The sequence below is a fragment of the Nothobranchius furzeri genome, chromosome 16 (assembly GCF_043380555.1).
Source record: "Nothobranchius furzeri strain GRZ-AD chromosome 16, NfurGRZ-RIMD1, whole genome shotgun sequence".
In the NCBI taxonomy this organism is placed as follows: Eukaryota; Metazoa; Chordata; class Actinopteri; order Cyprinodontiformes; family Nothobranchiidae; genus Nothobranchius; species Nothobranchius furzeri.
The window spans coordinates 38,796,809-38,814,750 of NC_091756.1; the positions used below are offsets into that span (position 1 = coordinate 38,796,809).

At 43.2% G+C, this 17,942-nt stretch overlaps 3 protein-coding genes across 4 annotated transcripts; 1 reads left to right on the forward strand and 2 right to left on the reverse strand.

Annotated features, from left to right (window-relative positions):
* Positions 1 to 318: 318 nt before the first annotated feature.
* On the forward strand, positions 319 to 7,932 carry fkbp10b (FKBP prolyl isomerase 10b). The gene is made up of 10 exons (XM_015963094.3): positions 319 to 664; positions 851 to 996; positions 4,105 to 4,294; positions 4,469 to 4,614; positions 5,221 to 5,410; positions 5,496 to 5,641; positions 5,732 to 5,921; positions 5,994 to 6,136; positions 6,238 to 6,401; positions 7,486 to 7,932. The coding sequence occupies exons 1-10, from the start codon at positions 468 to 470 to the stop codon at positions 7,678 to 7,680; spliced, it is 1,707 nt and encodes a 568-aa protein (XP_015818580.3). The 5' UTR covers positions 319 to 467; the 3' UTR covers positions 7,681 to 7,932.
* A 320-nt stretch (positions 7,933 to 8,252) lies between these two features.
* On the reverse strand, positions 8,253 to 12,035 carry LOC107387862 (7-methylguanosine phosphate-specific 5'-nucleotidase). Its single transcript, XM_015963095.3, has 10 exons — positions 11,896 to 12,035; positions 11,444 to 11,518; positions 11,189 to 11,287; positions 10,986 to 11,055; positions 9,828 to 9,874; positions 9,645 to 9,730; positions 9,387 to 9,476; positions 9,018 to 9,180; positions 8,699 to 8,899; positions 8,253 to 8,620 (listed from the first exon to the last, which is right to left on the reverse strand). The coding sequence occupies exons 1-10, from the start codon at positions 11,896 to 11,898 to the stop codon at positions 8,477 to 8,479; spliced, it is 978 nt and encodes a 325-aa protein (XP_015818581.3). The 5' UTR covers positions 11,899 to 12,035; the 3' UTR covers positions 8,253 to 8,476.
* A 1,647-nt stretch (positions 12,036 to 13,682) lies between these two features.
* klhl11 (kelch-like family member 11) lies at positions 13,683 to 17,503 on the reverse strand. Of its 2 annotated transcripts, XM_015963090.3 has the most exons (3): positions 16,850 to 16,987; positions 16,256 to 16,756; positions 13,683 to 15,406 (listed from the first exon to the last, which is right to left on the reverse strand). In XM_015963090.3, exons 2-3 carry the CDS (start codon positions 16,693 to 16,695, stop codon positions 13,822 to 13,824), a joined length of 2,025 nt encoding a protein of 674 aa, XP_015818576.3. In that variant the 5' UTR covers positions 16,696 to 16,756; positions 16,850 to 16,987; the 3' UTR covers positions 13,683 to 13,821. The 2 variants fall into 2 exon arrangements, with proteins under 2 accessions (XP_015818576.3, XP_015818574.3); XM_015963088.3 differs by having other exon boundaries at positions 16,256 to 17,503.
* Between the last annotated feature and the right edge of the window lie 439 nt (positions 17,504 to 17,942).

Sequence of the window (17,942 nt, forward strand, 5' to 3'; positions counted from 1 at the left end):
GCTCTGGGGTTTCAGTGGCGAATCTGCAGCTGGAGTCACTCAGTATAAAGGCGCCACTGATTTCAAAATAAAATTACCACTTCAGCTTCACGTTTGCAGATCAAACTCAGATCTAACCAAGACCCAACCAGATTAAATCGACGTGATAACTTTTCTTTAATTCTAAGCCAGTTTATAAAATATTTCCCCCTTCATCTTTTATTTTTTAAGGAAGTTGTGTCCCCTATTTTTCCTTAATATGGGAAGTTTGACAAAGGCTCTTCCCACTCCTGCCAACATTCCTCCCACTCTGGTAAACCTCGGCTCCTCAGACCTGGAGTTTGTCCACGTTTACAGCCTCAGCCCCACATCCGCAGCGCAAACAGCGCACACCACGCAGGCCTTCGCATTAACGCTCCAGAAGTGTGTTAGTGGCCCCTTTTTAATTTATTTACGTCTACCGAGTTCACCGACTTCCTCGTGTCAAAATGTTTGCCCACTGCGTGGTGTTTGCTTCGCTCTTTGCTTGTTTTTCCGTGAAGTGCAACCCCAGTCCGGTGTTAGGAGATGTCGTCGTGGACAGATACTACATCCCTCAGAACTGCGCACGAGAAGTAAAAAGCGGAGATTATGTTCGGTACCACTATAACGCATCGTTTCTGGATGGGAAAGCGCTCGATTCAAGGTGAGTTGTAGGAAAATGTAAATCATTGCTTAAAGGCTTAGTTGCAGAGGTCTGCTGCAAGTTGTTGCAAAGGATATAGAAATATATAATTTCTGTTGGTCAGAATAAAATTGCAGACTCCACCGCTGGTTGTCTGCATCAGGCCCTGCAGAATCAGATGTTGACCCACTTTTCTGTCTCCTCCAGCCATCAGAGAGGAGCCGCTAAGGTGGGCCTGATTGGGGAGGGCCGCCTCATCGCTGGGGTGGATAAAGGCCTGCAGGGGATGTGCGTGAATGAACGCAGGAAAATCACTGTCCCGCCACACCTGGCTTACGGAGACACCGGCGCAGGTAGACGTCTACGACATGTTTACAGCATCTCAATTTATGTGTGAGGGTATAAACTAAAATATACTTTAACGAGCCTTTGATGCATTTTGTCTGCAATAATCAGATGGAACTGGTTATCTCCCTGTCAGGGGAAACTTTAATGAGTGGGTAAGTACAGTGGGATGTGCACGTTTGGGCAGCCTTGTTAATCTTCATGATTTCCTGTGTAAATTGTTGGTTGTTATGATAAAAAAATCAGTTAAATATATCATATAGGAGGTGCACTCAGTAATGTTTGAGAAGTTGAACTGAGTTTATAAATTTACAGAAAGTGCAATACTGTAATTATTTAAACAAAATTAGACAGGTGCATAATTGTAGGCACCACAAAAGATAAATGAACTCAATATTTAGTAGATCTTCCTTTTGCAGATGAGATGGACATTCCAGAATGTTCTACTCGTTCCTCTGCATGAACGCCTTAGTAGATTTTTGGCAGTGTTTAGGGTTGTTGTCTTGTTGAGAGAACCAGCCTCGGTGCAGCTTCAGCTTTTCACCGATTCCTGGACATTGGTCTCCAGAATCTGCTGATATTGAGAGGAATCCATGTGTCCCTCAGCTTTAACAAGATTCCCAGTCCCTGCACTGGCCACACAGCCCCACAGCATGATGGAGCCACCACCATGTTTTACTGTAGGTAGCAGGTGTTTTTCTTGGAATGCTGTTATTTCTCCTCCATGCATAACAACCCTTGTTACACCCAAATAACTCAGTTCTAGTTCCATCAGTCCACAGCACCTTATTCCACCTTATTGTTTTGAGACCCCATGTTGCTGCTCGTCAGAGAATATTCAAAGAGGAGGAAAACTTACAACTGCCCAATTAAATAATCTTTCTGGATTCACCTGCGTATGGAGGTCAAGGGTCACTGAGCTTACCAAATCTTTTTTAAGTTCCCAATTAGTTCTAAAGGTTTTGACATCAATAAAATGTCAACAGTGGCCAAATTTATGCACCTGCCTTATTTTTATTTAAAAATTATTTTTACTTTCTGTAAATCCTATAAACTTTGTTTCGCTTCACAAATATGACTGTGTGTGTCTCCTATATGAGATATTTAGCTAACGTTTTGTATTGTAACAACCAACCATTTACACAGGCAAAGCATGAAGATTATCAAGGCTGCTCAAACTTTTGCATCCCACTGTATCCCAGATGTCACCCCATTATGGTGATCATTTGTTATGATTATCTGGGGTGCAGATCTTTCATGACTTCCAAGACTGACCTTCTTGGTGGCTTAGTGGTAGAGTGTCCGCCCTGGGACTGGGAGACTGGGGTTCCAATTGTGTCATTCATTCATCTGTTTATTTATAAAACACCTTCTACGACCTTATCAGCAGACCAAGGTGTTGAACACACGCATAAAACTCACAATAAGAATATAATCTATATAATGCTATGTATCATTAAAAGGAAGATAAAAATAAAAAAACAATCATAAAAACATAAGAATTTGGAATAAAATCAGGAAAATAACATAGAGATGTAAAACCAGCTAAAAAACTATAAAAGATCAAGGCAGTGTTGGTGATTCCAAATCACAAAAAAATGAGTCTTCAGACAAGACTTAAAAACCAGAAGCGATGGCGCCTACCTAACACTCAAAGGTAACTCGTTCCAGAGCGCTGGAGCCAGAACCGAGAACACACAATCCCCCTCGATCTGTATTTGGAGCGGGGGACCACCAACAGCTGAACAAAGAGACCGAAATGGGACATGTCTGTGCAGTAGTGCTGACAGATAGAAGGGAGCAGTGCCTTGAAGAGCCCTGTACACAAGTAGCATGATCTTAAATTTTGCTCTGTACTGCAGTTAGTGATGCCAGCACCAGAGTGATGTGTTCCCGGCGTCTAGTGCCTGTCAGAAATCTCGCAGCCCAGCTCTGGATGAGCTGCGGCCTTGCAACTGTGCCTTGACTCAAGCTGGCATACAAGGCATTGCAGTAGTCCAGCTGGGACTGGACAAACGCATGGATAACAGACTCCAGGAAGCCATCAAGACCTAACATCTGTTAAACAGTCCAACAGTGAAGAGAGATCCACCATCCTCCCACCGGAGTGCATGATATATCTGGCAATTATTGGTGTAAATATGGAATTTGACACCATGCTGATGAAGTAGAAGCCCCTGGAGATATACTACAAACAGAAGGGGACTGAGAACAGAGCCCTGTGGCACGCCCAAGCCGATTCCCACCCAAGGAGATGAGGCTTCCCCCATCCTAACACAGAAGCTCCTGCCCTGAAAGTTGGAGTGAAGCCATTGACAGGTCATACCAAAGACTTTAAAAATGGGACCTAATGCCACCCTGATTGACATTCAGCTTTAAGGGGTTGGATTGAGGGGTCAAACCACCAAAAAGTTCCCAAGCGCAGCCACTGCTTCAGCTCACCGCTCCTCATGGGGATGAGTTAAATGCGGAGATGTAATTTCACCAGTGTGTGATGATGACTATGGGAGAGATCCAATATGAGGCAGGGTACCAGTTCTTAGTCAGTATAAAAATCCAGTTCTTCTTATGCTGTACATGATTCTTCAAACTGCAGCTGGACCCATTGTGGTTAGCTGTTAGCTCATACATTTGATCAGAACTAATCTGTATTTCTCCTAACTTTGAAAGAGCTCTCTACAACAGGTAAGATACTAACTGTTCACAATGTTTTTCCTCTTCAAAAACACCTGAATTATCACGTTAATGTTTAGAAGTTAAATTCTTATTGGAGCATTTGGCCTCAGTCCATCTGAAATACACCCAAGGGAGCGGAGCTCTTCACATTTCTTTTGTGACTTGTCCAGTGATGTTTTTAGGGATGTTCTCAAGCTAATGCAATGATTTCTGAGCTGTAGGCTGCTCAACCCCCCCAAAGTCACTTCTTCATGTTCTGTAGTTGTTCAAATATGTGTTTATTCTACAGTTCAGTTGCAACTTTATGTGACTGTGACATGAAAAACACTAAGAACTAAAACATATCATTGCTGCATTTAAAGTGGCGGACATTTAAATCTGTGACTCACCAGTTCAATTGAAAATCGATCGATCCAAACTTCCTTCCACTACGTTCTCAGGTGATGCCGTTCCTCCTGAGACCACGCTTGTGTTTGACATCCACCTCCTGGACCTGTGGAACAAGGCTGACCTGGTCCTCACCAGAACCATCAGCACTCCCAAAGAATGCAAGCGCTCGGTGATGCGCACCGATTTTGTGCGTTACCACTTTAACGGCACTCTGCTCGATGGCACCACCTTTGACTCCAGGTGAGCTCTGGCTCAGACCAGTGCTCTGGACTGATGATGATTGTGTCCCCAACATTTAAATAGATCTACTTTTGGTGAACCTCTGACGGCCCGTGTATGTCTGCACTGTTTCGTCCAGGTGTGTTTGTGTGAAGTTGTGTGTCTTGATTTTGAGTTTGTGTGAGCCCCGCGCAGCTACATCAGGAAGCAGACCCAGAACTCTCTGGTGGGCGAGGGCTGGCTGATCAAGGGCATGGACGAGGGTCTGCTGGGCATGTGTGTGGGAGAGATCCGACACATCGTCATCCCTCCCTTCAAAGCATACGGAGAAAAGGGATCAGGTGAGAACAAGTGACCAAGATGAGAAATAATGCTGGGATTCATGCAAATGACCAAAGTACTGATGGAAAAGTGCAATATTAGTCCAGGTTTGTGCCTTTTTGTCGTTTCTCTGACATAAAACTTGATGATCAGGTCAATGTGTTTGTCCCAATCAAATAACAGTTTTAGGGAAAGTCAGCAAGCTGAGGCAGTTGACTATTAAATAATACAGTCCCAATCAAAAGTTTAAGACCACTTGGCTAATACCCAAAATCTTATGTTGCATGGTTGTACCTTCACAAGGTACGAAGTAGAGCTTCAACATGCAACGAGAAGAAATGGGAGGGAGACGAAACATTTTCCGAGCAGCAGTTTATTGAAAATAACGCTTAAACGGAAACAGACTGTTTAACAGCTGATCAAAAGTTTAAGACCACACGCCTTAAAAAGGCCAAGTCTGTGCAAAAATGTGGATTTGTTGACATTTTCTGTCAGGTAGTGAACTTCAGGGAAAACATTCCTAGATTACACAAAGGTACTCCAGGGCGGCTCTGGTACTTCTTAGCCTCATGTTGTTCTGATTGAAGATATGAATAAATCAATTAAATGTCCTTTCTGTCTGACAGGGACAGAGATCCCCCCCCAGGCGACTCTGGTCTTCGATGTCCTGTTGGAGGACATCCACAACCCAAAGGACAACATCACCATAGAGAACCAGGTGGTGCCTGAGCCATGCACTCGCAGATCTGTGGTGGGAGATTATATTCGGTATCATTACAACGGAACCTTCCTGAACGGCGTGACCTTCGACACAAGGTGAGGGCTGGTTAGATCAAATATGGACTTCAATTCAAAGTAATGTACGGTTTGTTGTAAATCTGTGGTGATCTGCTGACGCCAGCTACCAGAGGAACAGCACCTACAACACCTACATCGGGATGGGGTATGTGATCCCGGGTGTGGACCAGGCCCTGCTGGGAGTCTGCTTTGGGGAGCGGAGGAGAGTCACCGTTCCTCCACATCTGGCTTATGGAGAACAAGGGGCTGGTAGGTTATAATCATGGCACAGAGCCAAAACAGAAGCACTTTAGTTAAAAAACAAACTGGCTTAACTGTAATAATCTTACCTCTATTCAGGTGATGTGATCCCCCCATCAGCCGTTCTAGTCTTTGACATCCATGTCATCGACTTCCACAACCCCAACGACAAGGTGGAGATCCAGGTGACCTACAAACCGGAGGTGTGTAACAACACCACAGCCGTGAACGACCTGGTCCACTACAACTACAACTGTACTCTGGTGGACGGGACGCTGCTCTTTTCCTCGTGAGTAAACGTCTAACTCCCATTAGCACTTTTAACACCTGAACTTGGCGTGGCACCTCCTTTCATCCTCAGACACGACTACGAGAACATTCAGGATGCGGTTCTGGGGGCAGACAAGGTGATCGACGGGCTGGACGAGGGTCTGAGGGGCATGTGTGTGGGAGAGAAGAGGCTGGTTACAGTGCCGCCACACTTTGGGCATGGAGAAAGAGGAGGTGAGGTTTCAGTAGTAAAACACACGTGTTTAGACTAAAGCCAAACAGATCAAATAAACAAAAGGTTAAATAAAATAAAAAGCTTTCCGTCCATCTGCTAGGGGCTGGCGTTCCAAGCAGTGCTGTACTGGTCTTCGACATCGAACTGGTGAGCTTTGAGAAAGGCGTGCCGCCCGGTTACATGTTCGTGTGGCTCGAGGACTCCCCTGCAGATCTGTTCAATGCTCTGGATGCAAACAAGAACGGAGAGGTGCCACAGGAGGAGGTAGGATAAAAATCTACATTCCCACAGATACAACACTTAAATACTAAATGTTGGATTGGAAAGTAAAATGCGTCTGTTTTTCTTTTGCTTATTTATCTAACACAATAACTGATTTGTAGAAATGAATGGAGTTTAAAATGTTATCGTTGGCTCAACCTCCTGGCCTTCATTAGATACAGCACTATTATATTCCAGGTCACAGTCCGCACGCACGCACACACACACACACACACACACACACACACACACACACACACACACACACACACACACACACACACACACACACACACACCTTTCTATCACAAGCTGTTTTTACAGGACCATAGCGTTTTCAAACCGGGATTTGCCGCGGCACCCTGGGGGGGGGGGGGGGGGGCAGTTTGTTGCAGTCAGTGTTATTAACTGAAAACTATTAAATAATTACTTGTCTTCACAATCACATTTTCTTTATTTTTGGTCTCTCCATTTGTGCTTCCATTTCTGATACATGTTCGTGTTGATACAGCAACGTCTTGTACAAAAAATCCCAAATAAAACTTGTAATGTAAAAAGTTTGAAAACTGTGGGAAAAAAAATTTAAAACGTAGAATCAAACTGAAATAAACCCGTCTGCAGCTCATCAAGCTTGTCTAAACCCTCCTGCTCACAATCAACAAGCTGCACACAATGAGCTAAGGTTATCTAGCTAAAGCTGGAAACAAAATATCATCGTTGGCTTATTTTGGTACGAAGCGGTTAGCTAACGCTTCACAATGCAACAAAATGATGACATTTCATCAACTTACCGGAGAAAATCCTTCCGAAACACCGAACGTGAACTGCAGTCAATGCAGAGGTGAGATGTCCAAACATCAGAAAGTGAGACTCTGAATCCTGCTGTCTGAATCTCAGCTCTGATCTGGCTCACTTCCAGTTCCTCAAACAGGGTTTCCTACTAGAGACCACTGCAAATGTATAAAACGAGTAAAAGTGATCTTTATACTAACTGCTGGTATTTAAATGACATGAGTAACATCTGATGTCATGATTGTTACTGGGAACTACTGGCTAACGGGTTTTATCTCTGTCTGTTGGACTTCAGTTTGGAGATTTCATCAAGCTGCAGGTTGCAGAGGGAAAAGGCCGGATAAAACCTGGACTGACCATGGAACAGGTAGTGACCGAGATGTTCAAAAACCAGGACCGCAATAAAGACGGAGTGATCAAAGCCGAGGAGCTCAAACTGAAAGTGGAGGAAGACAAAGAGCGGGAACATACGAGGCATGAGGAGTTGTGAGGGGGGGAAGAAAAGGTTTTCTCAGGGATAAACCTCCAAACTCCTTAAAGAACAACACAAAGCAACAGTTTCTATCCATCATCATCAGTTTATTATTGGACAGTTTTGTGAAATTACCAGAAGACGGTAAAAAAAACAAAAAAAGTTTGTGTTACTGAAACACGTGTGTGAGACAAGCACCTTTATGTGTCCCTGAAAGCTGTAATAAATTTGAGTGTTTGTAAGAAAATAAACAGTTGTTCCAAATGGTCACCTGCACCTTTACCTGCCTGTCTACAATCCACCTCTGAGGTCGAGGGGGGATTTTACACAAAACCACAAACATCTGAATCTACATGGCAACTTCATCAGTGAGGAGCTTAGCTGTAAGAAACACTAATGTGCTTCAGCTTTGTATGTGTGTGTGTATCACACACTTGAGCTTGAAGACGGATCACCAGGAACCTGGAGACTCGTATAGAGTATGTTTACGGAACATCAGGTATGTACAGTTTAAACACAATTTACAAAAACAGCACGTTAATAATTTAGCAGCACAGACATTCACAAAGTGCTACACATTAGATTAGGTCTAAAAGCAGCAGATTTTTATGAAGTTCACATGAAATGTTGATTTTAAATCAAAACAGGCTTGCTTGTCTAAAAGACAATGCCCTTCACTGAACTGTGTTAAGCTGCTGCCCTTCAGGAGAAGAGTTGTCCATCTGCAGTAAGTTCTGCTGATGCTTTGGTTTAAAGATCAAAAGTGAAAGTGGCGTGTGATTTTTCTGGTGTCTCATATTTGTAACAATTGTCCTCAAGTGTCCACTTTCTTTCTGTGCGTCTTACTAGTTCCTGATGAGATGATGTGTCTGAGGATGGCGTTAGGAACGTCCATCGTCTCGTCTTTTACTAGCACGATGTCAAACGAGTTCAAGTAGGACTCCCTCCTCTCCTCCACCTGAGAAACAACCGACAATGAGCTCAGGTTTTCTAAGCTGCCTGGTTCTGACACAAGGAAACTGTTCGTTAATGTCACCTGGTCATTAAGGAACCCAACGGTCAGGATGTTCCGGGGATCAGAGACGCCATCAGACATGCGTAGGTCTCCCAGAGTGTCTCCCAGCAGCAGCACGTTGTTTCGATCCTGCAGCTCTCCGAGGCCAGCGGCGTGTGACAGAGCACCTTCCCGCTTGTTGTAGGTGTGGATCAGCTGGCCTTTGAAGGCTTGCAGGAGCCCCTTAATAAAAGGACAACATGAAGTTGTCGGGTCAAAAACAAGATCTGCACATTTAAACTGAAGAAGCACGAGCTTCACCCGTTAGAGGAAATGAGAAGAGAAGAAGGGCCAAACTCACAGTGTGGTCAAAGTCCATGTAGTTAGAGATGATATGGATGTTGGGATGGAAGACGTGGTTCTGTCTGATCACCTCCTCCAGAATGTCGCCGACACCACCTGAGAAGATCAACAGAGGGACCTGGTGCTCAGCCAGATGGTCGAAAAAGCCCCTGTAGCCGTCCCTGGAGACAGAAACAACAGCGTGAGCTACGATATTCAAACGCACAAAAGAAAGGACAGAAGTGTGTCCTCATTTTGATTCAGTCTGTGAATTTGGTTAATAAATGTTTATTGATGTCACGACAAGCTGCTTTAATCTGTGATGTTTAAGTCTAGAGTGGCTCGTGTGTGTGGGTGAACGAAGAAGGGACATCTGACTTTAGAGCACCTGAGCATGGAGCGGGACTCCTTCACAGCGTGGGCCAGCATGTCCTTCCTGATCCTTTGCTGAATCAGCAGCTCGTGGACTTTAGTCCACCTGTAGGACACAGGTTTCAGATCAGCCATCCTCATCTTCAGCTTTGCTTGGCACACATCAACAAATCAGACATTTTAATTATGAAAATAACCATTCAGGTCCCTTTTTCTGTTTAACCATGTTAGTTGGATTTAAGTTAAATAAACATAAAAGCAGGAGTTCAGTTACCACTCCACCATGAGAGGCAGCTTCTCCTCTGTACTGAGACGAGCATCAATTTCAATGGGATAATATTTGTTAAACAGCTCCTTCATCTGCAGCAGAGCGGTAAACAAAAGTAAAGGCAAACATTGTGTGGTTAACATTTTTAATGCATAGGTAGATATAAAGTTAGGGCAACAGCAAATGTACCTTTATTGTGCCGTCTTCATTCATCAACAACCTGTTATTCAGGATGTCTGAAACAGCAAACAGAAGGATTTAAACTCTGATGAACCTCTAATCATATTTCTTTGATTTTCTAAATTTTTATATTTTATTTTCAACACATTCAATTTCAGAAAAGGATGATTGAAGGGAAGCTGGTTCGAAATGAAAGAAAAAAACCTAAATAAAACACAAAAACCCAAAACATGTTATGTGTGATTATTCAAAAGAAAACATTTGATACTCTGGATAGTGTTACTAACTTCTTATTTATCATCTACAAGGAGAAGCAGTGCCACTGCTGCACATTTTAAAGACCCACTCCAATGAAAATCATGTTTTTTCAGGCATTTTCCTCATGCTGCAGGACACATCTAAAGAAATTTAAACTCAAAATTGTACTTCTGAGTATTTCTGCATTAAAACCTCTGTGAATCAGCAGCAGATAAAAAAATGCAGCCTAGCTGACTGAGCTTGTGATGTCACAAACCTATTGGGTGGAGCAAACTCCACTGTGCTCCTCAGGTTCTGATGAGTGTTGTCACCATTCAAACGGATAACTCAACTAGTGAGACACCTAACTCAGATGCAGTGAACCGGAGTTCAAATTTAAGTTGGCACATCAGACATTTTGGCTCCTTGTCAAAGTTTTTTTTAACAGTAATACAAGATGCACAAATTTTTATTAATAAACGTCCAAATGAGAGACGCCAAAAGATGTGGAAATCACGGCCAGAAAAACGTCTTTGTGGAACCCAGAGGCGAATCATTAACGAACTCCTGCCTCTATATAGAAACCAAGTACTTGAAACGGCAGCACAGGTTATGTAATTTTGGCTAAAAACTGAATAATCATAGTTTAAAGACCACTGAGAACTATTTTAAAATAGCTAAAAAAGATGATTAATTTACCCGCATGTTTTCTATTTTATATTGTGTTCTATGTTTTCTCTTCTTTTAGGCTTGCAATGTGCTTTAATGTGAGACTATTTTATATTCATACACCTTAGGGGTTGTCACAGAAACAATTCTGTTTTCACTTGTCACAATAATACAGAATGAGGAACAGAAGCCCTAAAAAAAAAAGACACACAGTGTCAGGAATAAGGTGCTTGATCATGATACGATGACCTTTGAACTTACTGTGGGTGGTGGGAACTCTTTTCCCATCATGAGCAAATCTGGTAAGTGTCATGTCAAAGTCTGAGATGACCTGTGGAAGCAGAAGGAATGAACAACAATGGAAGGCTATCCCAAGCTCTGATGAAGTCAAATGCATTGTTCAGACAAACAGTTATGCATTTTAGTCCCATGAGGAACATCTTTACTGGTTTTGAAGCTCTGACCTGCAGGCTGCACGCTCCTGCTCTCTGCATGTGAGAGATGGTTTCCTCCACTCTGCTGCGTTCTCTCATCATCACAGAGGCCTTGGTCAGCTCTGGGATCTGAGCAGAGAAACGTCCAACTAAACTACAGCCTTACAATGCATAAAGGCATGGTTCCGTTGGTGAGAATCCAGCACATGGCCAGTGTCTCCAGGCCACAGCAGGTTTCTGGAATAATAAAACCTTCAGTAGAGTCCGAGTTGAGAAGCTTCTCACCTCGGTTTTAGACAGCTGGTTCCGGATCGTCAGAACACTCCGCACAGATGTGTAGATCCAGGGAATTTGGTAAATCTGTAAATAGACAGTGGGAATGTTTCATGTGTATCTCAAATAGCAGCATATACATATTCCTAACAGCTGAACACTTTCAACAGGCACAAGTTAGGTCATCTCAAGTTAGGTTAGTAGCAAAAACAAAACAAAAAACTACCCTACATTTGAATAAAGACATGTCACCCAGCCTCACTACAACTTCTAATTCAGCTCGTTGTGGAAGATGGCTGCTAAAAGTGAGCCAGGATCCGGTTTCTTCCTGTTTAAAGGGTGTTTTCCTCTCCACTGTCGCTACATACTTGCTGAAGATTGCTGTGATCTGCTGGGTTCCTTATATAGGAAACCTTTTACTAAATGGCTATATAAATAATATTAATTGAATTATCGTCACTCACCATTTTTTACCGGACACGCCACGCGCCAGTTCCGAGCTCCCCGCTATCCTAAACAGTCGTTAAACGTTAATTCATCGCGTTAATGACATCATGTATCGAGTTGTTGTTGGGGGGAATAAACCAAACATAACAATTTCCGTTGCAGACTGTTTACTTCCGGGTGTGTTACACCTCTAAATCCCCTCCTCCCACAAACTGCTGAATATTAGTTCCTAGTACACGGGGAGGATTTACTGAAATCGTTCCTGTTGTAGCAGAACTAAAACTAGTTTCAAGTTACCAGATTGTATATTCTCCTTATTTTGTCAATAGCCCTCAGTTACACAACGGTCTACTCCGTTTCATCAAAAATAAAAAGCCATGAATGGATGCTCTTTCAATAAAAAAGTGCATTCAACACATTAATCTCAAATTTGAAAAAGAAAAAAAAGTTTTAAACCATTTAATTTATTTAAGTGACCTTTTGTTTAACATGTATTGTTTTGGCATCTTATAGCAGTTTAATCCCCTTTTGTGGTTTTCAACAACCGTTGATATTCAAACTTCTTTTTGAAAATAAAGCAGCAGCAACATCTTTATTTTTTTAATGATTTATTTACTTAATATTTATTTATTCAAATTTACTACTAATGTGGATGGATGGTTTGTGTGAACAAGAATGTTTTGTTAAAGTAGGGGGACCTCTCTCGGGGGGTCCCAGCCTTGGCCATCCCTTGGGTCACCACTGGGAGTGGGAAGCATGTTCTTCTTTACATCTACAATGAATGTTGGAATGATAACATCACTAACTCCAATTAAAAACGATCCCAAACACTACTGTTTACTAAACTAGAGACAAGGAAGCAAAGAAACCTAAAATGAACTGTGGTGTAATTTCTTCTTCATTAGACAGCCTAAACCCCCTCTGATGGACTTCACAGAGACAGCTTGTTTAAACTCAGGAATGTTTTTATTACTGCAGAATTACAGTCCGAGTATTGAAGCATAACCTGTTAGGAGACTCATCCTCCTCGCTGATGTTTATGTCTAAACAAGTGCACACACATTGGGGATGTGTTTGCTCGCACAATGCCTACATCAGCTGATCCTTAAAAAAAATCAGATTTTTTTGTGTGTACAAAATAAAATTTGTATATCAGTCAGCACAATATTTATATAAATTTCACAGCTGCAAAAGAAAGACAAAGACAAAGGATTCAGGTCAGACTTCCTAAACCTGAAACTGTTAGATATCGTACAAGGAAAAGTAGGAATGTAGTTTACAAAAATAACTTCTTGTTGCAGCATTTGAACAACTTTCAAACACAATATTTTGTTCAATTGAACTATTTAGGTACAAATAATAATAATAATAATAATACACATCTCAAAGCTAAATCAGCTTCAAATGTTAAAAAGTAAAAGCAAAAAAAAAAAAAAAAAAAAGACAAGACAAACAAGATTCTTACATGAAAACTAGGAAGGGAGCAAAAATATTTAAACCTTTCTTTTCAGTTGGTTGAGTATTTTGGCACTGCCCTGAAACACAATGCAAGTGCAGCAATATTTTAAGTTGTATTTTTATCTCAACACTGAAATTAAGACGAAAAATATTCCAGAAAACAAATAGCGATGGTTAAAAAAAAGAAAAATTATATTTTTCTCTTAAAAAATCAAGATGTGCTTTTTATATCACAGTAACTATTATTAGTTTAATTTACTACAGGTTAAAAGTTAACTAAAAAGTCTAGAATCATGTCAAAGAGATCACCGATTTGCCAGATAATCAAACGATTCTTTTTCTACATAATCAGCCTTCATTCCTTCCATTAAAGCCAGCTGCAGATAAACTGGTAAAGGCGTTAAAATCAGACAGATTTATCGATACAGAAAGTTGTTTATTTGCAGATTAAGTTCAGCTAAACAACAGAATCTTTGATCCTCACTTCAGCATTCGATCTGTGATTGCAGCTGTCTCCGCAGGGTGAGGGTGCGTCGATGGAGCTGCTGCATCTGCTGCATGCGATCTCGTTGGCGAGCCAGGTTCTGTGGCATGGGGTAGCGAGCTTGGCCGCAGAGGTAGCGGTACGGGATTCGAACGTGGCAGGCTGCTGCTCGGCAGCGCGGCTCGGGTAAGGGGGGCAGCAGTGTCCAGCGCTTCCTCTCTGCACAGTACCGATACGCCTCCTTGCGATACTGCCTTTCCAAACTGCTGCTGTTCCCCCACCCTCCGATGATGAAGATGTCATCTCCGAGGTGGCAAATAGCAGCACCCTCTATTCCGAGAACCTCTGAAGGGAGGCTGCTGAGGATTTCTTCTGGGATGTTCCTGCTCATCTTCTGCTGTGCAGACTCAAATGTCACATTGTAGTTCTTGGAGCAACAGGAGGCGGTGTGGTAGAAGGGTGTGGAGGCCACAGCCATTTGAAAAGTACAGTAGTTATCCATTAGAGGTAATGACTGCACTTCCTGCCACCTGTGACTCTCTGTATCATAGCACATGGTCACAGTGCTCAGTCCATCATCATGGTCTATGTCTACAGGGGTCCTGGCCATCACGTACACGTAGCGATCCTCCACACTCACCGCTTTCACGTCTCGTAGGATCTTTGGTGCCGGCTCAAGGCTGGTCCACTCATCCAGCTCAGGTTTGTACACAGAGACATCCTTAAAGCCTGGACTGAAGTTCCCATGACCACCGATGCCGTAGAGGACGTCTCCCACACACATGAGGCCAAACGAGTGCTTACGCGTGACCAGGCTGCTGACCTGATCCCAGCTGTTCAGGCTCATGTTGTAGCGTTCCACCATCTTTGCAAATCCAGGCTCCATGGAGCCCGCCACATAAACATGGTCCGCAGTGGTGGTGATGGCATGTCCATCTAGGTGGTTGTGAATGTGTGGCAGGTAGACCCAGCGGTCCTCAGCCACAAAGTATCCCACACATTCACTGAGGTATTCTCCGCCTTCTGAAACCCCGCCTATCACCATAATCACATCCATGTTCTGGCCGTTGCGTGGCTGGGTCAGCCCCCCGTAGGAGGCACAGAGCTCTGGAGGAGCTCGTCTGTGGCCCTCAGGGTAAACGGCGTGAAACTCCAGAGCATCCTGCACCAGCTGGTAACACGCTGCACTGTTCGCCACCAAAGGTTCCTTTTTCACCACACGTGTCAGGTAGGTAGGAGCCATCTGTGGCAGCCTTAGAAGCCTAAACAACTCTTCAAAGTACTTCTCGTGATCCTTTGGGTTTTGGTGGACCCATTTCACGACAGCCTCATACAGCTCCTGCTCAGAATCCACAGTGATTTCAGAGTCTGACAGCCAGTCTCGTAACAGATGAAACGGCAGTGCGTAGAACTCTTCGTTGCAAATAATTAGGTGGAATTTTTTCCTGATGGTCTTGGCGGCTTCCTGAGCGAGCTGGTCCAGAGAGTACATGTGGGCTAGACTATGTACAGCAACACAGTTGGACAAGGTCAAGTTCTTCACCAGGAACTCTGCACAGAAGCTCTTCAGCTGCCCCAACAAGAACCTGACGGGACAAGATTAGCAAATTTGAGTTTTTAACCAATGATTAATTAGCTCACTGAATTATAGTCCTTTGGTCAGTTGCCACAATGTTTACGGTCTGCTGTCTCTACGATCAACCTGAAGTCAGACATGTAAAAAAGTAAGTGAAGATGTCCCATTAGAGCCATGTTTTGCCCTACCCTATGTTTGTGTTATTCATTTTGCAGACTCATATCTGCTAGCATGCATATTTTTGGTCAGTGAGAGGAGACCGAAGCCCTTGGAGAAAACCCACCCATGCATTGGGAGAACCTGCCAACTCCATACAGACAGACTGGAGCTAGGTGTGCTGCTCTGAAAGTGCAGAATTTATTTATATATAAACATTAAATTAATTATATAAAAAAGGAATTACATAAAACAAATCCAACAGAATCCACCTCTCTTTATGTCTTATGTAGCAGTATTCACACTTTTGCAGGTCTGCATTTGTTTATTTTACATAATTACGATCACTCGTCTCTGCTGCTTTTAATAACTGAATAGCAGGAATCCCTTTTCGTCCCAGCAGTGGGCTGGACAAACAATGCACATCATATTTTTCACAAAACCAACACAGTGCATCAGACATTAATGAACACGTGTTATCTAAGGTGATTAGTTTGATCAGTAGCTCCGTATAAAATATGAGTGATATTAAAACAAATATCTAGGAATTGTCCATAATAAATCATCTCCGTGTGGGGACAGTGTCCCATCATGTCAAACTCGCTTTGATGACTGATGACGTTGCAGTGACAACATTCATCACAGCTGGGTCACGCAGAACCAGCTGTGCTAAAGTGACACACAGAATGAAACAAACGCACACCTGTCAGCCAGCTCCAGTGCATCATTGACGTTTCCAGCGGTGACCCGGATCTCCCCCGTGTACATGAACTGGATGACGTTCTCCACGGTGTCTGGGTCGGGCCCGGTCTCCGAGCTCCACTCCCTCAGCTCCACTCTGCCGGTGCGGGACTCCGAGAACTGTCCCCCCAGCAGCAGCTCAAAGTACTGGGAGGCCGCGGAGAGGACGGAGCGGTGGGCATGTAGGGTCTGGATCCTCTCCCCGGACACCCCTCTGGAGCTGAAGATCAGGGTCAAGTCACAGAACAGCCCCATCTTTCTTTGCTCATTCTGCCGCCTGGCCAGCTCCAAACAGTGCGCCGCGCTTGTGAACTCCTCGGCCTCCTCCGGTTCTCCGTCACCTGTTACCTGCGCAGCTCCACTCCTGCTGCGGCTCTCCCGCGCTTCCGCAGCCGCTGCCATCCCGAGGCAACCGGAGAAACTCGCAGGTAAATAAAAACTCTTGACTATGTTTGGGACGAAACTAGAAATGTGAAAACAAAACGTTAATAAACATCCAAGGACTGTCATCCATGCGTCGATTTGAGAGGGTTGATAGGAAGCGGGGAAGACTCACTTCCGTCTTCACGATTATTCCCAAAACACGATTTTTCACAAGAGGAAAGTCAGCAACAGCCAGCCAGCTTCGCCCCAACGCCCCCACACACAACACGAACCAGCCTCCCGGTAACTAACAGTTTGAATTCGCTTTTTATGTTTAAAAGACGCGTTAATGTTTCTTAATTGCAGCGAAGTTTTACCTTGCTGGCAACCATGAACACAGAATGCGCGCATGCGCGTTGCTGCGTCGATCCAACCAGATGATAAAAAAAAAACATCTGTTCCCTCCTCCTGGGACCCTGCTGCAGCATCTCTATGTACTACGTGTTTAAAGACACTGGTGTTTTTGTAAAGTTTGTACGCGAAAAAAATGAATATAAAAAAAATCTCTACAAACAGCATTTTATGTCATACACAAGTAATAGCTTAACGTAGGATCCGCCTAGTTATCACATACAAGGTTGGTTTATGCAGCTGTGCTTTTCCATTTGCACACCAGTAGGTGGAATGGATTGTCCACCAGAGTTGTTTCCTAAGTGGACAGTTGTGTTTGTTTTCATTGTTTGAGCAGTGCAAGTGCTTTTTTCATTTTAAAGGCATCAAAATTATTTCAGTTCATAATGGTTTATACGTGATTTCATGCATTTCTAGCACAACACATATCAATAAAAAGCCCAAGGCGAGTTCAGTTGTTCTGATGTTTACAATAAGAGGAACATTTAGAATAAAGTCTGGTTAAGTAACAGTCTTTAAATGCATCTTTGAAACAAATGAGATACTTTATTCTTCTCAGAATTGGAAAATAATTGTAAGAAAATATAAATATTCAGCCAAAAGCAAATTTAAAACAAGTTATTTATTAATGTGCCACTATTTGTCAGCATATTACAAAAACAAAGCATTTTCACAGTTAAATAAAATAGCCAAATAAAGACAAAACACAGCAGGCTTTACAGTGAGCAGTTGCAGGTTGGTGGTGAATTCCCAACCGTTTAATGTACAGGAATTCCCACGGGAAAAGAAAACTGCCTTCATAGATCCCCCCTCAGGGTTCATTTATGCAGCATTCTGTTTACCGCCTCTGGATGGATTTCTACATCCTTCTGTCA

Coding starts and splice junctions, on each gene's coding strand:
- fkbp10b (XM_015963094.3), top strand. CDS start 468: ATGTTTGCCCACTGCGTGGTGTTTGCTTCGCTCTTTGCTTGTTTTTCC. Junction 665..850: donor GGGAAAGCGCTCGATTCAAG/GTGAGTTGTAGG, acceptor TGTCTCCTCCAG/CCATCAGAGAGGAGCCGCTA. Junction 5,922..5,993: donor GGGACGCTGCTCTTTTCCTC/GTGAGTAAACGT, acceptor TTTCATCCTCAG/ACACGACTACGAGAACATTC.
- LOC107387862 (XM_015963095.3), bottom strand. Junction 9,875..10,985: donor AAGAGTTCCCACCACCCACA/GTAAGTTCAAAG, acceptor TTGCTGTTTCAG/ACATCCTGAATAACAGGTTG. Junction 8,900..9,017: donor ACATGGACTTTGACCACACT/GTGAGTTTGGCC, acceptor CCTTTTATTAAG/GGGCTCCTGCAAGCCTTCAA.
- klhl11 (XM_015963088.3), bottom strand. CDS start 16,803: ATGACAGTCCTTGGATGTTTATTAACGTTTTGTTTTCACATTTCTAGT. Junction 15,407..16,255: donor GCACTGGAGCTGGCTGACAG/GTGTGCGTTTGT, acceptor TTGTCCCGTCAG/GTTCTTGTTGGGGCAGCTGA.